Here is a 20,798-nt window from a genome sequence, read left to right as displayed (position 1 = left end):
ACAGAAGGTTATCGCCTTTATTCCATATGACTCTGAGAGTACTAGACCACCTAATTGTGCCACTATTTGGAAGATTTGTCAGTCTTTACCTCACACTTTTTCTGTTTATTTAACCTCTTTTACTCCTTTGAGTTATATAAAAAGATTGTCTCACTCTCACCATTTTCAAGAGAAAACGTGTCTGATATATCTTCCACTCATCAAAGATCCATTCTTAATCTTTCAAATTAATGTTTTTCTTTTCTTATCGGTCTCTCCTCTTCTCCCTTCTTCTAGCTCTACTGGTCCTTATTCCTAAGTTCTCCTTTGGGTTTTCATCTCATGACCTAATGTCTTAGATTTTTTTTTTCCATGAGGCAATGTTTGCACACAGCTGTTCTGTAATGTATAGTATATATTGGCTTGAGAATGGAAATTTCACTTCTGTAAAGTGGTTTGGGATACACTTTTATGCAAGATGCTATGCCAAATTGAATTGTGGATTGTAACATGCAGCCAAAGTTACCTCTGTTTGCCCCTCCAGGAAGCGGTTCACAGTTTTAATAATCACAATGCCTTATTGCAATGACTTCCAGAGTTATTATGTAAACCTTTCAAGCAGAGATTATGTCTTCCCTATTTCTGCACACCTTTCCTGACATGATAAATACTTTATCAATGACAAGTTTAGGTGAGCCAGGGCCTTATCCACAAGTTAACATAACATCTTATGAACTAAATGTGTATTTAAAACTCAAGCCACTTCATTTCCTTTCCAAGTTTTCTAATCTCACAGGAATATAGAATAACCAAACTATAAATTAGAATTTCTAATAGGAAAAGTGTTTTTTGAGATGAAGTGCAACTAATTAATCTCAGTACCATTGTCATTGGGTTGTTAGTGGTGTGGAAAGGAGTCAGTTAATTAAGATTAAAAGTTAGTTAGATAGGGTAGGAAAAATAGCAAAATGCCATCTAAATATTCTGAACTCAGTCTTATCAGTTTTCAAATTACAAAGAAAGAGATGTTGCACACAGGTTTAAAACTCTGACCTTCTCGATAGTCCTGTATATAGGAGTACATATGTGCCCAAAACTCTACCAATCAGATGTCCCCATCCTCCTTGCCACAGTAATTGTCGAGGGATTCACATGTGCCTAAAGTGAAGCCAATGGAAGCACTTCTGGGGATTTATCTTCTGGAGCAAGCAGCGTTCTCCTTGGCTCTTGCATCATAAAGATGACAGGACAGGAGTTGGAGGCTTTTAAAGGCAGTGTGCTTCTCTGAAGCAGAGTGAATAAAGCAAGCAGGGACAAGCAGATGAGGGCAGGCAAGAAAGAGTCTTGGAGCCAAGCATCCCTACCATTTCCGTCGTTTCATTTATGAGCCAACAAATTCTTGTGTGTTTAGGCCAGTTGGTGTTGAATTTTGTCTCAACCGAAAGAGTCCTGGCAAATTATTTTTGTTGGAATTGACTACCTGGATGAATAAGAAAGCATTATTTCTCTCATACAAATTCCTCCAGCTTTTCACTGGTAAGGTAAAACAGAAAACATGAAATATGTGTTCACCCCAGAAAATGCCATTTTAAAATACAAATATCCCCTTTTGAGAGTATCTTTCAAGTTGTATTAAACAAATGCTGAATAAATTAAACCCTGCAGTGAAAGAAACAGTATTGTTTCAGTTTTTGTAGACAATCGCAATTTAGATTCTGTTATTTTTAATAACTATATGATGGTCTAACTTGAACTGTATCTTCCACAGTGAGTTTAAATCTCTCATATTTGGACTCAGTTTTGTTACTGATGCTCCCAAACCCATTGCAAGGCAAGAGAAACCTCAGGTGCAGCTTGAATGAACCCAGGGATGCCTCCTACCCCTGATCTCTGCACACTTCAAGATGCCACCCCTCTGCCCGTAGGCAGGAAGGGCCAATTCCATCTCTTCCTTGGTGTTAGTTGAATTTAGTTCAGAGAGGGTGCCATTTTGTTAATTTGCATTCAAGAGTAGGTTCAAAACCTATTTTATATGCAGATTTGGTTATTTATAATTTGTCTTTTTTTTATTAGACGTTATGATATGCTTTGGGATCCTGTTTCTAGAATTCTAGAATGTTGTTTTTTTACTTTTTTTTTTTTTTTTTTTTGAGACGGAGTTTTGCTCTTGTTACCCAGGCTGCAGTGCAATGGCGCAGTCTCGGCTCACTGCAACCTCCGCCTCCTGGGTTCAGGCAATTCTCCTGCCTCAGCCTCCTGAGTAGCTGGGATTACAGGCACGCGCCACCATGCCCAGCTAATTTTTTGTATTTTTAGTAGAGACAGGGTTTCACCATTTTGACCAGTATGGTCTCGATCTCTTGATCTCGTGATCCACCCACCTCGGCCTCCCAAAGTGCTGGGATTACACCGCGCCTGGCCCTAGAATATTGTATTTTGATGATGAACTCTGCTTTAAAAAATTTTTTTTCTTTTTGTTTTGTTTTATGTTAGTTTTAGTGTATTTTGTTTTTTTTTTTCCAAATAGAGATAGGGTCTTGCTATGTTAGCCAAGGTGTTCTTGAGCTTCTGCTCTGAAGCAATTTTCCTGCCTTGGCCTCCCATAGTGCTGGGATTGCAGGCATGAGCCATCATACCTAACCTTAAATTTATTTTTTTAGTCGACAGATAAAATTGTATGTGTTTACTGGGTACAACATGATGTTTTGTAAATTGGTACAAATGACACAATTTGTATTAAATATATTTTAAACCGACTATAGCCAATTGACACATACATTACTTCATGTAGTTACCATTTTTATGTTAAGAACAATTTACACCCACTGTCTTGGCATTTTCAAGAATACAGCATTTTGTTAACTATAGTCGTCATGTTGTACAACAGGTCTTTCAAAATGTAGTATTCATCCTATCCAAGGTCAAAGATGTATCCTTTGACCAACATCTCCCCAGCCACCACACCATCTCACCCACTGGCAGCCCTGGTAGCCACCATTCTACTCTCTATGAGATCAACTTTTTTAGATTTGTCATATAGGTGAAATTATGCAGTATTGGTCTTTCTGTACCTGGCCTTATTTAACTAACGTTATGTCTTCTAGGTCCAACCATGTTGCACATCACAGGATTTCCTTCTTTTTATGGCTTAATAGTATTTCATTGTTGATATATACCACATATTCTGTATCCATTCATCCACTGATGGGAAGTTAGGTTGGTTCCACATTTTGGCATTATCAGATCATTATATATCTCTCTCTAAGAATAAGCTATAATAAACACTGGAGTACAGATATCTCTTAAACATATTGATTTTAATTTTTTTGGATATATATATAATATAATATACACAGTAGTAAGATACATATATTATATTTATATATATATATATATATATATATACCCAGTAGTAGGATTGCTGAATCAGATGATAGTTCTTTATTTGATTTTGTGAGGAACGTCCATACTATTTTTCATAATGGCTGTACTAATTTACATTCTCAGCGACAGTGGGTGAGCATTCCTTTTTCTCCACATCCTTACCAACACTTATTATCTTTTGTCTGACAAACTATATTTGGACATATAATGTAGTTAGCAACTATGTGATGGCACTATTTAATCAGAGTAAAGCTTAACCACTACACCAGAGACCTAACAATATAGTGGCTTAAGGAACAAAAAGCTTATTTCCATTTCACGTAGCAGCCCTGATTGTAATATCCAGGTCGGCACAGAATCTCTGCTTTTCATGTTCACTATGGGACACAGGTTCCTGCCACTAGTTGCTCCACCATCCCCTAGACTATTTCTTTGTCATTTGTAAGGTATAACTTGAATCCCTGCCATGGAGAAGTTCCAGTTAGTGGGAAGGGGATATCAGATATAGAAGAGACATATTCGTAGTCGTTGGCACTCTACCTCTCCTATCCATAGGTGTAAAGTTAGTCACATGGCTACACTCAAGAGCTGCTGGGAAGCAGCATCTTGCTGTGACATCATGAAACATGAAAAAAAGAGAAAGGAATAGATTTTGGTGGTGCTACAGTATTATATATAAAGAGAGTATATATATATATATATAAAGCATATATATAGAGAGAGTATATATATATATAAAGCATATATAGAGTATATATATAAAGCATATATATAGAGTATATATATATATAAAGCATATAGAGAGAGTATATATATATAAAGCATATATATAGACAGAGCATATATATATATAAAGCATATATATAGAGTATATATATATAAAGCATATAGAGAGAGTATATATATATATAAAGCATATATATAGAGAGAGCATATATATATAAAGCATGTATACTCCTTTTAGTTTCTGACGTTGCATTGCATGCTGCCTATGTATACTTTAGTGTATAAGAGGAAAAAATTGATCCTTGCAGCACCAAAGGAGCACATGAAGAAATTAGAGTCATAACAGAAATATTGCTCTTCACATTTTGATCTATTTATTCAAAAATTACCTGGTAGCTAAATTTAGTCACTGAGTGAATACAGAATTTATAGCTCTCCTATGAAGTCATCAACAGATTATGAAGTCTGGAAAATAGATAAATGTCAATTTACTTTTTTAAGGATTGACAATCCCCTTGGTGACATTATGTCTATTCATTTATGTTTTCAGACTTTGTAGTCACTCTGTAGAATTCCAAGGGAGATTATCAGAGTTATAATTTTCATCCATCAAAAGGTTCTTTAGTGCTGACACATTTTATATTGCTTGACAGAAAGTTACGGCCACCTTTCCTAGAAAAGATGATTAAGTCCTTTAAAACAGGTTTTTCATTAATTACTATCTAACCTCGTCTTGGAATATGAGTATGAAATGTATCCATTTACTTTTGAGGACTTAATGCAAGTCTTTCAAGGAAGTTTTATTTTGTTTCTTAGGAAAATAACCCATCTTTGGAGGCCTATATTTGTATTATTGTTTTCTTCAGTGTTTCACATTTTTTTGCATTTCCTTATAGCATACACTGACTATCAGTATATTGATTTCTTAATGTGTATATATTGTGGTCATTATAGGATATTGCTTAAATAGTTGTTAAATCATAAACTCAAATTTACCTTGGAGATCCAGTCAAAACAAAGAGAACATCTCCTGAATCTAGTTCAGGGAATGGTGAATGTGTTACTCCTTCACGTGGTTGCTCTTCATGTACTTGGTGTTACTCAATTGTAGAATCAAACTTTTATTCATTTGGCATTTTCATTTATTTCATGGATGTTGTGGTGTACCTTGTGATGACCATTGGAGCTGGACATTGGATATTTGTGCCATACCTTGTGCTAGACATTGGGGCTGGACACTGGATTTTTGTGGTGTACCTTGTGCTGGACATTGGGGTTGCAGTGAAAAAAATCCAAACATTAGTAGTTACTATATATGAAGAAAGTGGGACTTCATAGTTTTCTTAGTGTTAACTTCATCTCTTACTTTCTGACTCTCTCCCTCCAGTATCCTGATTCCAGCAGGACCAACAAGCCTCTGTTCTTAACACCATGTCCTCATCCCCATCATGTCCTCACTTCCCTCCTTGCAAGCTTAAGTTCCTTGGTCAATCATTATAATTACTCCCTAGCATGCACTTGCTCCTTTGCCCTCTGTCATTTCCTCATATTCATTTTGCAAAACCTCAACCTGGTTAAATGTCACTCTTCCTGCACTCACACAGCTGAATGTCAATAAATAAAAATGACACTTTACATGTATGACCATTGGACTCAAATGGATTCTTAGTGCTACTCAGTCATTTTATGATATTTTCCTGGACCAATACCTCCCTCCCTCCTGCAGAAGACTATTTCATACATCTCCCTGTGCTTTCCAAATCCCCTTCCTTATCCTCACTCTAGGTTGACAACCTTGCTTCCTATTACCCTGTGAAATTATAAGCAAGAAGAAAACCAGCATCTGGAACTATGCTAGAAGAACTATGTATACAGTAGGCACTCAAAAAATATTTGTTGAATGAAAATGGTCCTGGACATGAGCTTGTCCAACACCTAGAAAACAGATACAGTATATTTAATGTCGAAAAAGAATTTAATGTTGCAAAGAAGCATCCTAAGTTTCTTGTTGGAATGAAGCCACAGAGGCAAATATTGTTTAGCGAGCTAGTAATTTAAGAATATTAACTGAAATCAAACACGAATTTTTATTTAAGGCTGAGTGTGGTGGCTAACACCTGTAATACCAGCACTTCGGGAGGCTGAGGTGGGAGGATAACTTGAAGAGGAGTTTGAGATCAGCCTGGGCAACATAGGGAGACCCTGTATCTACAAAGAAATGTTTAAAAAATTAGCTTGTCATGGTGGTGCATGCCTATAATCCTGCCTACTTAGGAGGCTGAGGTGGGAAGATTGCTTAAGCCCAGGAGTTCGAGGCTACAGTGAGCTATGATTGTATCACTGCACTCCAGCCTGGGAAACAGAGTAAGACCATATCTCTAACATCAATTTAAATTAATTAACTAATTAGGATAATGTTTGCCATCGGTACTAATATATTCAATGATATTACAACTAAATATGTATGTTATGATAGGTACAGATTTATCTGCTTCTGTATTTCTGTAATGTCTTATACTTGTATCCAAATATTGTTCTTCAGCTGGCACTTATTTTGCATGAAGTGCAATCAATTTCATTTTGCTAAGTTTTTCATGTGGAAGTAAAGATTAGCCTAATTAACCACACTTAGTAGAAATCTTGTGTGATTAAACTATATGGCTGCCTATAAAAGGAATCTGTGAAATGGAATCAACCTTCTCCCTTTTTCTCCCCACAAGCCAGCCCATGATAAAGAATATGTGTATGGAATTTACCTGGAATACTTGGCTCAGTAAGTTGGAATTCATGGAGCATGGCAAAGAGGCCAGTGTAGAATAGTGGTTCAAAAAGAATTTGTGTAGCTATGGTTCTAGGTCACCAGCAAATATAAAATTAAAAACTGACACCTAAAGACAAGTATTTTAGCAGTGTGATTAATTAAATGCAGACAGTCTTGCCTATGTATTAAAGAAAGGCAATGATCAGAAGTCATTTACTCCATCAAGATGAATATGATTGCAAGAAGTAATGCTAGTTAGAGTGGGAAAAAAGCATTACAATTTCATTTTCCTTTTCTTTGGTAGTAGCAGGTGTCAGTGAGTAATAGGAAGGAAAGACCTGACTACTTGTGACCTAAAACTCTGAATTCTTCACTTAGTAAGATGATGTGTATTTGCTTGAGGCCTTCTGCCTGTTTCTGGATATCTAATGAATGACTAAAGGTTGAACAGGCTTTGCAGCAACACTTCCTCCATATTCCTGTAAGGTACTAACACCCTAGGAAGAGCACAGAGAAAGGAAGCTATTTTCCTGTGCACGCAAGTGCACACATTACATATCTCACATATTTATACATACTATATAGACATTACAGAACATATATAGATGTAATCTGTAAAATGTGTTCTCATTGCTTAATCTCTGTGTGGTCAACATAATAGAAACATCTGCACAACAGAGTGGCAAATCACAGTCATGTGGGATGGCTTGGTAGGTCGTTGGTTTTTTTGAATATCACTTTCTAAGGAATTTTTTTTTAATTCTGATGTAGGATCATAATTTTTGTTATTAAATTGTGACGAACAGAGAATATAAGCTAAAGATTAGCTTCATGGCACTTTCGGACATTTGTGATTAGCAAAGTTAAAGAACTACTGGAGATTTTATAAAACAACCCTCCATATACTACAATTTTAAAGCTATTTGAACCCAGCAGGCTAAGCAACAGAATTTTTGGTTAGATTTGGGCAGTAGCATGCTGGTAAGTATTTAAAATTTGCCTCCCTGGAAAAAAAAAAAAACAAACAAAAACTGTAATTTGTAGCATTTGCCAATTTTCTTAGTGTAAATATTCCCACCATGGCCAATTTGGAGCTACTAACATGAAGCCTGATGCTGCTGAATGCAAAGTGAGAAAGTGTGACACATAGCCTGGCCTGTAAGAGTCAGCTTCAGCACATTTCTGGAGGGGTGAGCAAGGTAGAACACAATCTGTTCTTGACTCTTGTGTCAAATTGAGGGCTTCTTTCTAGGCAATTAAATCAAAAAAAAAAAGGAAAACTAATTCTATAGACATTGTGAGAGAGAAAGAAGAAATCCTAAGACAGAGAAAAAAATATATATCTTTCTGGTTGATAAAGAGGTAGAAAGCAAACAGAGTCCCCAGAATTGGGCAAGTCTTCTGTGGAGTTGAAATAGAGGTCCTAGTACTCAGTAAGCTGCCCTCTTTCCCCAAGTAGTAGAGCTTAAGCCCCTCCTTCAGCTGCCTTTCTGGATTTTAGTGACCTTCCAATGTTGAAATGCTGGTCAGCATAAACAATATTTTTCCTTTATTTATTTATTTAGAGATGGAGTCTTGCTGTGTTGCCCAGGTTGGTGTACAATAGCATGATATCTGCTCACTGCAACCTCTGCCTCCCAGATTCAAGTGATTCTCCTGCCTCAGCTTCCCAAGTAGCTGGGATTACAGGTGTGTGCCACTACGCCTGGCTACTTTTTGTATTTTTGGTAGCAATAGGGTTTTACCATGTTGGCCAGGCTGGCCTTGAATTCCGGAGCTCAGGTGATCTGCCCATTTTGGCCTCCCAAAGTTCTGGGATTATAGGCATGTGCCACCGTGCCTGGACTTTTATTCACTTTAGATAAGTGAAATACAATACAAACTTTTTCTGAATGAATAGATATATGTAGACACACAGGTGCATGCATTACATATCTCATATTCATATATATTTATATGTAACATATATAAGAAAATGTAGATATTACAGAACATATATAGATATAATCTATAAAACAAGTGACCCTCTATTTCTCTCTCTTTTATTCACATTTCATTCTCTTTAAAGACATTTATTTTTAAATGCATTTTAGGTTTTGGGGTACATGTGCAGATTATGCAAGATAGTTGCATAGGTACACACATGGCAGTGTGTTTTCCTGCTGTCTTCCCCTTCACCCACATTTGGCATTTCTCCCCAGGCTATCCCTCCCTCCTTCCCCCCCCGCTGTCCCTCCCCTATTCCCCCCAGTAGACCCCAGTGTGTAGTACTCCCTTCCCTGTGTCCATGTGTTCTCTTTTTTCATCACCCGCCTATGAGTGAGAATATGCAGTATTTCATTTTCTGTTCTTGTGTCAGTTTGCTGAGAATGATGTTCTCCAAATTCATCCATGTCCCTACAAAGGACACAAACTCATCCTTTTTAATTGCTGCATAATATTCCATAGTGTATATGTGCCACATTTTCCCAATCCAGTCTATTGTGGATGGGCATTTCGGTTGGTTCCAGGTCTTTGCTATTGTAAAGAGTGCTGCAATGAACATTCGTGTGCATGTGTCCTTATAGTAGAATGATTTATAGTTTTTTGGATATATACCCAGTAATGGGATTGCTGGGTCAAATGGAATTTCTATTTCTAAGGCCTTGAGGAATCGCCACACTGTCTTCCACAATGGTTGAACTAATTTACACTCCCACCAACAGTGTAAAAGTGTTCCTGTTCCTCCACATCCTCTCCAGCATCTGTTGTCTCCAGATTTTTTAATAATCACAATTCTAACTGGCGTGAGATGGTATCTCAATGTGGTTTTGATTTGCATCTCTCTAATGACCAGTGATGATGAGCATTTTTTCATATGTTTGTTGGCCTCATGTATGTCTTCTTTTGAAAAGTATCTGTTCATATCCTTTGCCCATTTTTGAATGGGCTTGTTTGTTTTTTTCCTGTAAATTTGTTTGAGTTCTTTGTAAATTCTGGATATCAGCCCTTTGTCAGATGGGTAAACTGCAAAAATTTTTTCCCATTCTGTTGGTTGCCGATTCACTCTAGTGACTGTTTCTTTTGCCGGGCAGAAGCTGTGGAGTTTGATTAGGTGTTTTGGTCATGAAGTCCTTGCCTACTCCTATGTCCTGAATGGTTTTGCCTAGATTTTCCTCTAGGGTTTTTATGGTGCCAGGTCTTATATTTAAGTCTGTAATCCATCTGGAGTTAATTTTAGTGTAAGGTGTCAGGAAGGGGTCCAGTTTCTGCTTTCTGCATATGGTTAACCAGTTATCCCAACACCATTTATTAAACAGGGAATTCTTTCCCCATTGCTTGTTTTTGTCAGGTTTATCAAAGATTGTATGGTTGTAGATATGCTCTGTTGCCTCCGATGCCTCTGTTCTGTTCCATTGGTCTGTATCTCTGTTTTGGTACCAGTACCATGCTGTTTTGATTACTGTAGCCCTGTAATATAGTTTGAAGTCCGGTAGGGTGATGCCTCCTGCTGTGTTCTTTTTGCTTAGAATTGACTTGGCTATGCGGGCTCTCTTTTGGTTCCATATGAAGTTCATGGTGGTTTTTTCCAGTTCTGTGAAGAAAGTCAATGGTAGCTTGATGGGGATAGCGTTGAATCTGTAAATTACTTTGGGCAGTATAGCCATTTTCACGATATTGATTCTTTCTAACCATGAACATGGAATGTTTCTCCATCTGTTTGTGTCCTGTCTTATTTTGTTGAGCAGTGGTTTGTAGTTTTCCTTGAAGAAATCTCTTACGTTCCTTGTAAATTGTATTCCTAGGTATTTTATTCTTTTTGTAGCAATTGTGAATGGCAGTTAGTTCTTGATTTGGCTCTCTTTCAGTCTGTTATTGGTGTAGAGGAATGCTTGTGATTTTTGCACGTTGATTTTATATCCTGAGACTTTGCTGAAGTTGCTTATCAGTTTCAGGAGTTTTTGGGCTGAGACGATGGGGTCTTCTAGATATACTATCATGTTGTCTGCAAATAGAGACAATTTGGCTTCCTCCTTTCCTATTTGAATACCCTTTATTTCTTTTTCTTGCCTGATTGCTCTGGCTAGAACTTCCAGTACTATGTTGAATAGGAGTGGTGAAAGAGGGCATCCTTGTCTAGTGCCGGATTTCAAAGGGAATGCTTCCAGTTTTTGCCCATTTAGTATGATATTGGCTGTTGGTTTGTCGTAAATAGCTTTTATTAGTTTGAGATATGTTCCATCGATACCGAGTTTATTGAGCATTTTTAACATAAAGGGCTGTTGAATTTTGTCAAAGGCCTTCTCTGCATCAATTGAGATAATCATGTGGTTTTTGTTTTTGGTTCTGTTTATGTGGTGAATTACATTTATAGACTTCCGTATGTTGAACCAGCCTTGCATCCCCAGGATGAATCCTACTTGATCATTATGAATAAGTTTTTTGATGTGCTGTTGCAATTGGCTTGCCAGTATTTTATTGAAGATTTTTGCATCTATGTTCATCATGGATATTGGCCTGAAGTTTTCTTTTCCTGTTGAGTCTCTGCCGGATTTTGGTATCAGGATACTATTGGTCTCATAAAATGATTTGGGAAAGATTCCCTCTTTTTGGATTATTTGGAATAGTTTCAGAAGGAATGGTACCAACTCCTCTTTGTGTGTCTGGTAGAATTCGGCTGTGAACCCATCTGGACCTGGGCTTTTTTTGTGTGGTAGGCTCTTAATTGCTGCCTCGACTTCAGACCTGGTTATTGGTCTATTCATAGTTTCAGCTTCCTCCTGGTTTAGGCTTGGGAGGACACAGGTGTCCAGGAATTTATCCATTTCTTCCAGGCTTACTAGTTTATGTGCGTAGAGTTGTTTGTAATATTCTCTGATCATGGTTTGAATTTCTGTGGAGTCTGTGGTGATTTCCCCTTTATCATTTTTTATTGCATCTATTTGGTTGTTCTCTCTTTTATTTTTAATCAATCTGGCTAGTGGTCTATTTTGTTGATCTTTTCAAAAAAACAGCTCTTGAATTTATTGATTTTTTGAAGGGTTTTTTGTGTCTCTATCTCCTTCAGTCCTGCTCTCATCTTAGTTATTTCTTGCCTTCTGCTAGGTTTTGAGTTTTTTTGGTCTTGCTCCTCTAGCTCTTTCAATTTTGATGATAGGGTGTGAATTTTGGATCTCTCCACTCTTCTCATATGGGCGCTTATTGCTATATGTTTTCCTCTGGAGACTGCTTTAAATGAGTCCCAGAGATTCTGGTATGTTGTGTCTTCGTTCTCATTGGTTTCGAAGACCTTCTTTATTTCTGCCTTCATTTCATTGTTTATCCACTCAACATTCAAGAGCCAGTTGTTCAGTTTCCATGAAGCTGGGCAGTTTTGAGTTAGTTTCTGCATTCTTAGTTCTAACTTGATTGCACTATGGTCTGAGAGACTGTTTGTTATTATGTCAGTTGTTTGCATTTGCTGAGGAGTGCTTTACTTCCAATTATGTGGTCAATTTTAGAGTAGGTGTGATGTGGTGCTGAGAAGTATGTATATTCTGTGGATTTGGGGTGGAGAGTTCTGTAAATGTCTATCAGGTGTGCTTGTTCCAGGTCTGAGTTCAAGTCCTGGATTTTCTTGTTAATTTTCTGTCTGGTTGATCTGTCTAATATTGACAGTGGAGTGTTAAAATCTCCCATTATTATTGTATGGGAGTCTAAGTCTCTTTGTAAGTCTTTAAGAACTTGCCTTATATATCTGTGTGCTCCTGTATTGGGTCCATATATATTTAGGATCGTTATCTCTTCTTGTTGTATTGATCCTTTTACCATTATGTAATGACCTTCTTTGTCTCTTTTGATCTTTGTTGCTTTTCTATTTTATCAGAGATGAGAATTGCGACTCCTGCTTTTTTTTGCTCTCCATTTGCTTGGTAAATCTTCCTCCATTCCTTTATTTTGAGCCTTTGTGTATCCTTGCCTGTGAGATGGTTTCCTGGATACGGCACACTGATGGGTTTTGGATTTTTATCCAATTTGCCAGTCTGTGTCTTTTGATTGGTGCATTTAGCCCATTTACATTTAGGGTTAATATTATTATGTGTGAATTTGATACTGCCATTTTGATGCTAGCTGGCTGTTTTGCCCATTAGTTGGTGCAGATTATTCTTTTTTTTTTATGCTCTTTAGCATTTGGTATGTTTTTGGAATGGCTAGTACTGGTTGTTCCTTTCTATGTGTAGTGCCTCTTTCAGGAGCTCTTGTAAAGCAGCCCTGGTGGTCACAAAATCTCTGAGTACTTGCTTGTTTGCAAAGGATTTTATTTTTCCTTCACTTATGAAGCTCAGTTTGGCTGGATATGAAATTCTGGGTTGAAAGTTCTTTTCTTTAAGGATGTTGAATATTGGCCCCCACTCTCTCCTGGCTTGTAGAGTTTCTGCTGAGTGATCTGCTGTGAGTCTGATGGGCTTCCCTTTGTGGGTGACCTGACCTTTTTCTCTGGCTCCCCTTAGTGTTTTCTCCTTCATTTCAACCCTGTAGAATCTGACAATTATGTGCCTTGGGGTTGCTCTTCTTGCGGAATATCTTTGTGGTGTTCTCTGTATTTCCTGGACTTAAGTATTGGCCTGGATTGCTAGGTTGGGGAAATTTTCCTGGATAGTATCCTGAAGAGTATTTTCCAGCTTGAATTAATTCTCTTCATCACATTCTGGTACACCTATCAAACGTAGGTTAGGTCTCTTCACATGATCCCACATTTCTTGGAGACTTTGTTTATTCCTTTTTGCACTTTTTTCTCTAATCTTGGTTTCTCATTTCATTTCATTGAGTTGATCTTCGACTTCTGATATTCTTTCTTCTGCTTGGTCAATTCGGGTGTTGAAGCTTGTGCATGCTTCACGAAGTTCTTCTGTTGTGTTTTTCAGCTCCTTCAATTCGTTTATATTCTAAGTTTTCCATTCTTGTTATCATTTCCTCGAATCCTTTCTCAAATCTTTTTTCAAGGTTCTTAGTTTCTTTGCATTGATTTAGAACATGTTCTTTTAGCTCATGGAAGTTTCTCATTATCCACCTTCTGAAGTCTGATTCCGTCATTTCATCACCCTCATTCTCCGTCCACCTTTGTTCCCTTGCTGGTGAGGAGTTTTGGTCCTTAGTAGGAGGCGAGGTGTTTTGGTTTCGGGTGTTTTCCTCCTTTTTGCGCTGGTTTCTTCCCATCTTTGTGGGTTTATCCTCCTGTGGTCTGAGTAGTTGCTGACTTTTCGGTTGGTTCTCTGAGTGGACACCCAGATTGTTGATGGTGAAGTATTTCTGTTGCTTAGTTTTCCTTCTAACAGTCTAACCCCTCTGCTGTACGACTGCTGAGGTCCACTCCAGGCCCTGCTTGTCTGGGGTGCACCTGTAGCAGCTGCAGAACAGTGAGGGATGCTACCAGTTTCTTCTTCTGCTATCTTTGTCCCAGAATGATGCCCACCAAATGTCAGTCTGATCAGTCCTTTTTGAGGTGACTCTGGATATTCAGGGGTCAGGGAGCTGCTTGAGGAGATGGTCTGTACTTTATAGGAGCTCGAGTGCTGAGCTGTGAGCTCTGTTGTTCATTGAGGACTGTTCGGCAGATACTTTTAAGTCTGCTGCAGCAGAACTCATAAAACCCTTTTTTTCCCTCAGATGCTCTGGGAAGCCCTCAGGGCGTTAGGGCTTTTTTTATGAGTATCAGTTGCACTTTCCTGCCCATCTAGGGGGCAGTCTAGTCACTATTTGCCTGTCGAGGCTCCGTCCTGTTGGCATTGGCTCCGCCCTACTGTGGTGGGCTCTGCTCTGTTGCCTTGGGCTTCGCCCTGCTGTCATGTGCTCCGCTCTGTTGCCTCTGTATTGGTGGAGTCTCTCCATTATGGCAGGTTGCCTAGGCCAGGGCAGGCTGCAACAGCAATGGGAGTATACTTCCGTAGGGGTGGATTGCCTCGGCATTGGGGGACACCCCTCCCCCACCAAGCTGCACCGTTCTGTTGCATCAGCAGTGAAACTCTCAACCCCAGCCGTATGGAATTGCCGTCCTGCTTGTCCCTTTGGGGGTGGGACCTGCGGAGCCTGGTCACCTGGCTTGCGGCCTCAGAGCCCCTCTTGTTCCCTTTCCTAAGTTGAAAGGTTGACTCTCTTCCAGGTATTTCAGTCGCCCACTGATTGGGGACCGGGATCTGTGTGATTTCCCATGCAGCGACCCACTGTGCCAGCTCAAGTGTTGCCTCCCAGGAATCTCCTGGTCTGGGTCACTGTCCAAGTCCCGTTCAATCGGATGGGTATGCTAATCCGCCCTTTCAAATCTCAGATTGCCGGTTTAACAGGGCATCCAGACCAGTGCACCTTGTGCGGAGTGCCACTGTGCTGCTACGCTGGCTGCAACAGCAGTGCCTGCCAAAACAGCCGTGGAGATGCTCCGTGTCTCTCCTCCACCTGGAAATCCCCCCATTCTGTGGGCAACAAAGATCCGTCTGAAAATGTAGCTCGAACTCACACTCTGAGCTTTCACTGAGAGCCACAACGCGAGCTGCTCCTACCCCGCCATCTTCTTGAAAGACATTTTATATACTCAAAGGAATTTTTCCATCTGCCAACTAATCCACACCTTATTTTCCCCCTGATGTTTCTCCTTAAGTTGCTGATTGTGGCAAAAGCCCACATATAGCAGTTAGCTTCCATGAAGGACCAACATATCTGAAAATTGGTTCACTTACCCCAGTGTATGTGGGGATGACTTGGTGTCTAAAACAACAAAAAGACAAGAGAATAACTTGTATTGAGTTAAAATACCAAACAACAAATTTTGAAGACATTATATTGAGTTGAAATTGACTTACATAAAAACTTTGTTTACAAGTGAGATTTTCATTAATTTAATAATTTTCTGTCTATCTTTGCATTCAAAGTGTGAGTTTAAAAAAAGTTCACTTATTTTAAAATTCTGCCTCAACTTTTCTTCCTCTTTTAGACATGCTCCATTTACCATGATTTCTGGACCATAATGTGTGCATATGGTTTATACCTCTGAAATATATTTCCCTAAATTCTTCAGTGAGTTAGATAGTAAACTCTATGAGAATAGGGAGTATACAATGAGGAAAACTACTGCATTCCCTATAGGCACATGCTAACAGCCGTTGCTTAGTGTTAGTTACTTTTAAAAATATATATGCACATGGTGAACTTATGTGAAAGTATTTGCTTCAAGTTTTTCAAGGGAGGCTGTGGCTTGCTCAAATGCGTAACTTTTAACAACGTCTTTCAAACCTGCCAAATCACATTGCCTATTTGGCCAATTCAGTGTATGTAATGTTAATTTACTGTGCCACAAAGGTAGTGCACCTTGACTATTATTAGGGGAAAGTATAATATATTTGATTTCCCTTTATGAGTCTCACGTTGCTTATAATTCAGCAGGGCTACCACATTTTCTGGGCAGGCTATCAAATAGGATGTTGTAATGATTTGCTTGACTAGTGGAGCAGATGAAAATATATCAGTTCTGTCTGTAGTTGTTCTATTTTTGATTTGAAATTTGCACAGTTTGAAGCCATTTATTCCTCTGCGGTTCTCTTTAAAATATAAAAATGTTCTTTTATATTTTAAAGACCTAAAACTATTACCCAAAATTAGTTAAGTAAATGGTTAAAACTGTGTGAACTTCAGAGAACATAAGAAAGGTCTTGGATTTAATTCGAAAATATCAAGGAGGTGGCTGTATTACAATGCAAAGATTTGGCCCTGATAAAAAGAAAACACAGGTTTTACTTGTAACTGGCATCTTGGGGAATCCTGCATGCTTCAATTGTTGATCTGCACTACTTTGCAGTTTACTGAGATGTTGAGATGTTTCATACTTGATAAAATATTACTTACCAAAATTATTTGGACATATCATTCCTCTATTTCACTTACAGGATACAGACTCAGTATCTATCCTCTAAGTCTATCAGTAGACTTACTTCCTCTTTTAAACAATATTATGAAGATAATAAATGCAAAGATATCCTGTGTTCATAGATTGGAAGAATTAATGTTGTTAAAATGTACAAAGTACTCAAAATGATATACAGATTCAATGTACTTTCTATCAAAATTCCAGTGTAATTTCCACAGAAATAGAAAAAATAATTCTAAAGTTTGTATGGAACCATGGAAGACCCTGAATGAGCAAACATGACACTGAAGGCATTGCACTACCTGACTTCCAAATCTATTACAAAGTTATAGTAATGAAAACAGCATGATACTGGCATAAAACCAGACACATTGATCAATGGAACAGAATAGAGAGGCTGGAAATAAACCCATACATTTATGGTCAATTGATTTTCCACAAAGGTGCCAGGAACACACAATGGAGAAAGCACAGTCTCTTCAATAAACAGTGTTGGGAGAACTGGATATTCACATGCAGAACAATGAAATTTTATCCTCATCTTATACCATGTACAAAAATCAGCTCAAAGTGGATTAAAGACTTGAAACCTGAAACCATAAAATTGCTAGAAGAAAACATAGACATGACATTTGTCTAGGCAGAGATTTCTTGGATATGTCCCCAAAAGCACAGGCAGCAAAAGCAAAAATAGAAAAGTGGAATTGTATCAAACTAAAAGACTCCTGGACAGCAAAGGACGTTATTAAGAGAGTAAATGGACAACCCATGGGTTGGGAGAAAATATTTGTGAACCACACCTGATAAAGGAGTAATATCCAAAATATATAAGGAACTCAAATGACTTAATAGGAAGAAAACAAATACTCTATTATAAATGAGCAAGGGACTTGAAGAGATATTTCTCAAAAAAAGACATACAAGCGGCCAACACTTATAGAAAAATGCTCATCATCACTAATCATCAGAGAAATGCAAATTAAAACCACAGTGAGATATCACCTCACACCTGTTAGCATCACTGTTATTAAAAAAGATGAAAGATAAAAAGTGTTGGCAAGGCTGTGGAGAAAAGGAAACCCTCATACATCATAGGTGAAATGCATATTAGTATAGCCATTATGGAAAACAGTATTGAGGTCCCTGAAAAACTTAAAAATGGAATTACCATATATAATCCAGCAATCCCACTTCTGAGTTTATATCCAAAGGAAATGAAATAAGTGTGTTGAAGAGATAAACGCACTCCCATGTTCATCATAGCATTATTCACAGTAGTCAAGAAATGAAATATGAAACCAATCTTAATATCCATCAAGGAATGAATGATAAGAAAATGGAATACTCTTTATCCCTGAAAAAGAAGGAAATCCTGTCATTTGTGACACCATGGATGAATCCAGACAGTATTATGCTAAATGAAATAAACCAGACACAAGTAGACAAATGCTGCATGATCTTACTTACACACGGTACTTTAAAAAGTTGAACTTATAGAATAGAAACTAGAATGGAGGTTGCCAGAGGCTGGGAGAGAAGAGTGGATGGGGAAAGGGGAGACACTGATCAAATGGTACAACGTTTCAGCTAGGGAGTAGAAATAAGTTTTCATGATCTATTGCACAGAATGATGACTATAATAATAAGGCATTGCATATTTCAAAGTTGCATCAAGATTAGATTTTAAATGTTCTCACTACAAAAAGTTTGTAAGTATATGAAGTGATGAATATGTTCATTAGCTTGATTCAGTCATTCCACAATGAAAACATACATCAAACATCACATCATACTCCTTAAACATGTAGAATTATTATTTGTCAATTTAACATAGAATCATTTATTTTATTATACTTTAAGTTCTGGAGTACATGTGCAGATCATGCAGGATTGTTACATAGATATACAAATGCCGTGGTGGTTTGCTGCATTCATCCCCTATCATCTACATTAGGTATTTCTCCTAATGATATCCTCCACAATCCCCCGACCCCTGCTGTCTCTCTCCTAGCCCCCTCCCCAATGGGCCCCAGTGTGTGATATTCCCCACCTTGTGTCCATGTGTTCTTGATGTTCAACACGCACTTATGAGTGAGAACATGCGGTGTTTGGTTTTCTGTGCTTGTGTCCATTTGCTGAGAATAATGGTTTCCAGCTTCATCCATGTCTCTGCAAAGGACATGAACTCATTCTTTTTTATGGCTGCATAGTATCCCATGGTGTATATATGCCACATTTTCTTCATCCAGTCTATTATTGATGGGCATTTGGATTGGTTCCAGGTCTTTGCTATTGTAAACAGTGCTGCAATGAACATACGTGTGTGTGTGTGTGTCTTTATAGTAGAATGATTTATAATCCTTTGGTTATATACCCAGTAATGGGATTGCTGGGTCAAATGGAATTTCTATTTCTAGATCCTTGAGGAATTGCCACACTGTCTTCCACAATGGTTAAACTAATTTACACTCCCACCAACAGTGTAAAAACGTTCTATTTCTCCACATCCTCTCCAGCATCTGCTGTCTCCAGATTTTTTTAATGATCACCATTCTAACTGGTGTGAGATGTGGTTTTGATTGGTATTTCTCTAATGACTAGTGATGATTAACATTTTTTCATGGTTTTTGGCCACATAGATGTCTTCTTTTGAAAAGCATCTGTTCATATCCTTTGCCCACTTTTTGATGGGGTTGTTTGTTTTCTTCCTGTAACTAAAATAAGTTTTTAAAAAAATAAGTATGATCAGTTTAAAAAATTATCATCATGGATTCTTTTGACTGGAAGAGTTCCTTTTCTGCAAACTACATTTTTAAAACCTTATCCTTTACAAACCACTGAAATGGAATTCCAGAATTGTGGCAGTTTTATTGTTTTATATAATTCAGTTTCCCTTTCAACAAAGTTTTATTGAGCACTACTAGGTACCAGGCATGTTCTGGGTACTTAGTGCATGTTGATGGATAATATGAAGGTCTCTGCTCTCATGAAGTTTATTTCTATCAGAAAAGACAGATTTGAAATATTAACCACAATGAATAGATGAATGTTTCTGAAGTTTATTTCTATCAGAAGAAACAGATAGGAAACAAAAGACACAACAAACAGATAAATGATATAGTATGTTAGAAGTTGGTAAGCACTAGAGGGAAGTGGAAAAGCAGAGCAGCATGAAGATATTTATTAGTGCTGGCTAAGGAGGGGCAGGTCTGTGTTAGAGTGGTTAGGGTTACTCATCGTCCATGTGAAGATAATGGCCAAGTGAAATCTAGGGGAAGAGCATTCCAGGCAGAGGGAACAGTTAGACCAAAGGCCTATTACTGAAAGCCTGGCATGGTTGGGAAACAGCAGAGATGCCAGCATGGCCTGCAGTAGAGCCAGTGGAGGGGAGGGTAGTAAGACAGCAGGTGAGAGGAATAATGCAGCCTGGGTGATAGGTAGCTTTCCTCTGAGTATAATGGAGAACCATTCTTGACCAGAGGAATGACATGAAATTACTTGTAATTTAAAAGGATCACTGTGGGGTGAGAACAGATGGGAGGGGTCAAAGGTAGATGGAGGGAGGCCTATTAAGGGGCTGCTACAGATGATCTGCTGAGAAATGATGATTATGACTTGGACCAGAGTGGGAGAAATAAAAGTTGTGAGGGATGGTAGAAATCTGAATATATTTTGAAGTAGAGTCAGAGAGATTTCCAGATAGATTCAAAGAGGGTCGTGAGAGAGGCAGAAGCATCCAAGATGATTCTAAGGTTGAGCATGTTGTTTTGGAAGGGGATGGAGGTGTGCAGAGTCAGGAATCCAGTTTTAAACTGAATGTCTAGGCTACTAGATATCCAAGCAGAGATGTCAAGCAGGCAATCAAATATTTAAACCTAGATTTTGGGAGGAAAATCTGGATTAGAAATGTAAATTGGTGAATTGTTTTTGACATAATTGAAACCATGGATTGGGATGAGATCACCAAGAGAGTGAGTGTAGGTAGAGAACTTCTTCAGTGGGTTTCAGGTATTTGATGTAATTTATTCAGTGGTTATATAAAGATAAATATTACCTCTTCTCAAAAATTTTATT

General features: G+C 38.1%; 1 protein-coding gene across 4 annotated transcripts in view; it reads left to right on the top strand.

The window, feature by feature from the left end:
• SLC25A21 (solute carrier family 25 member 21) overlaps nucleotides 1-20,798 on the top strand; it is a 539,864-nt gene that overhangs the window by 287,874 nt on the left and 231,192 nt on the right. The window contains exon 1 of one of the 4 annotated variants that reach the window (XM_054240625.2): nucleotides 8,372-8,539. The exons of the other annotated variants lie outside the window; for them this stretch is intronic. Coding sequence (XP_054096600.1) covers nucleotides 8,458-8,539 — 82 coding nt within the window. The 5' untranslated portion in view covers nucleotides 8,372-8,457. Of the gene's footprint in view, nucleotides 1-8,371; nucleotides 8,540-20,798 lie in introns of those variants that run through there. 4 annotated transcript variants of the gene reach the window in all.

This window comes from Callithrix jacchus, chromosome 8 (genome assembly GCF_049354715.1).
Source record: "Callithrix jacchus isolate 240 chromosome 8, calJac240_pri, whole genome shotgun sequence".
In the NCBI taxonomy this organism is placed as follows: Eukaryota; Metazoa; Chordata; class Mammalia; order Primates; family Cebidae; genus Callithrix; species Callithrix jacchus.
This window is presented reverse-complemented; position numbering and strand designations above follow the sequence as displayed.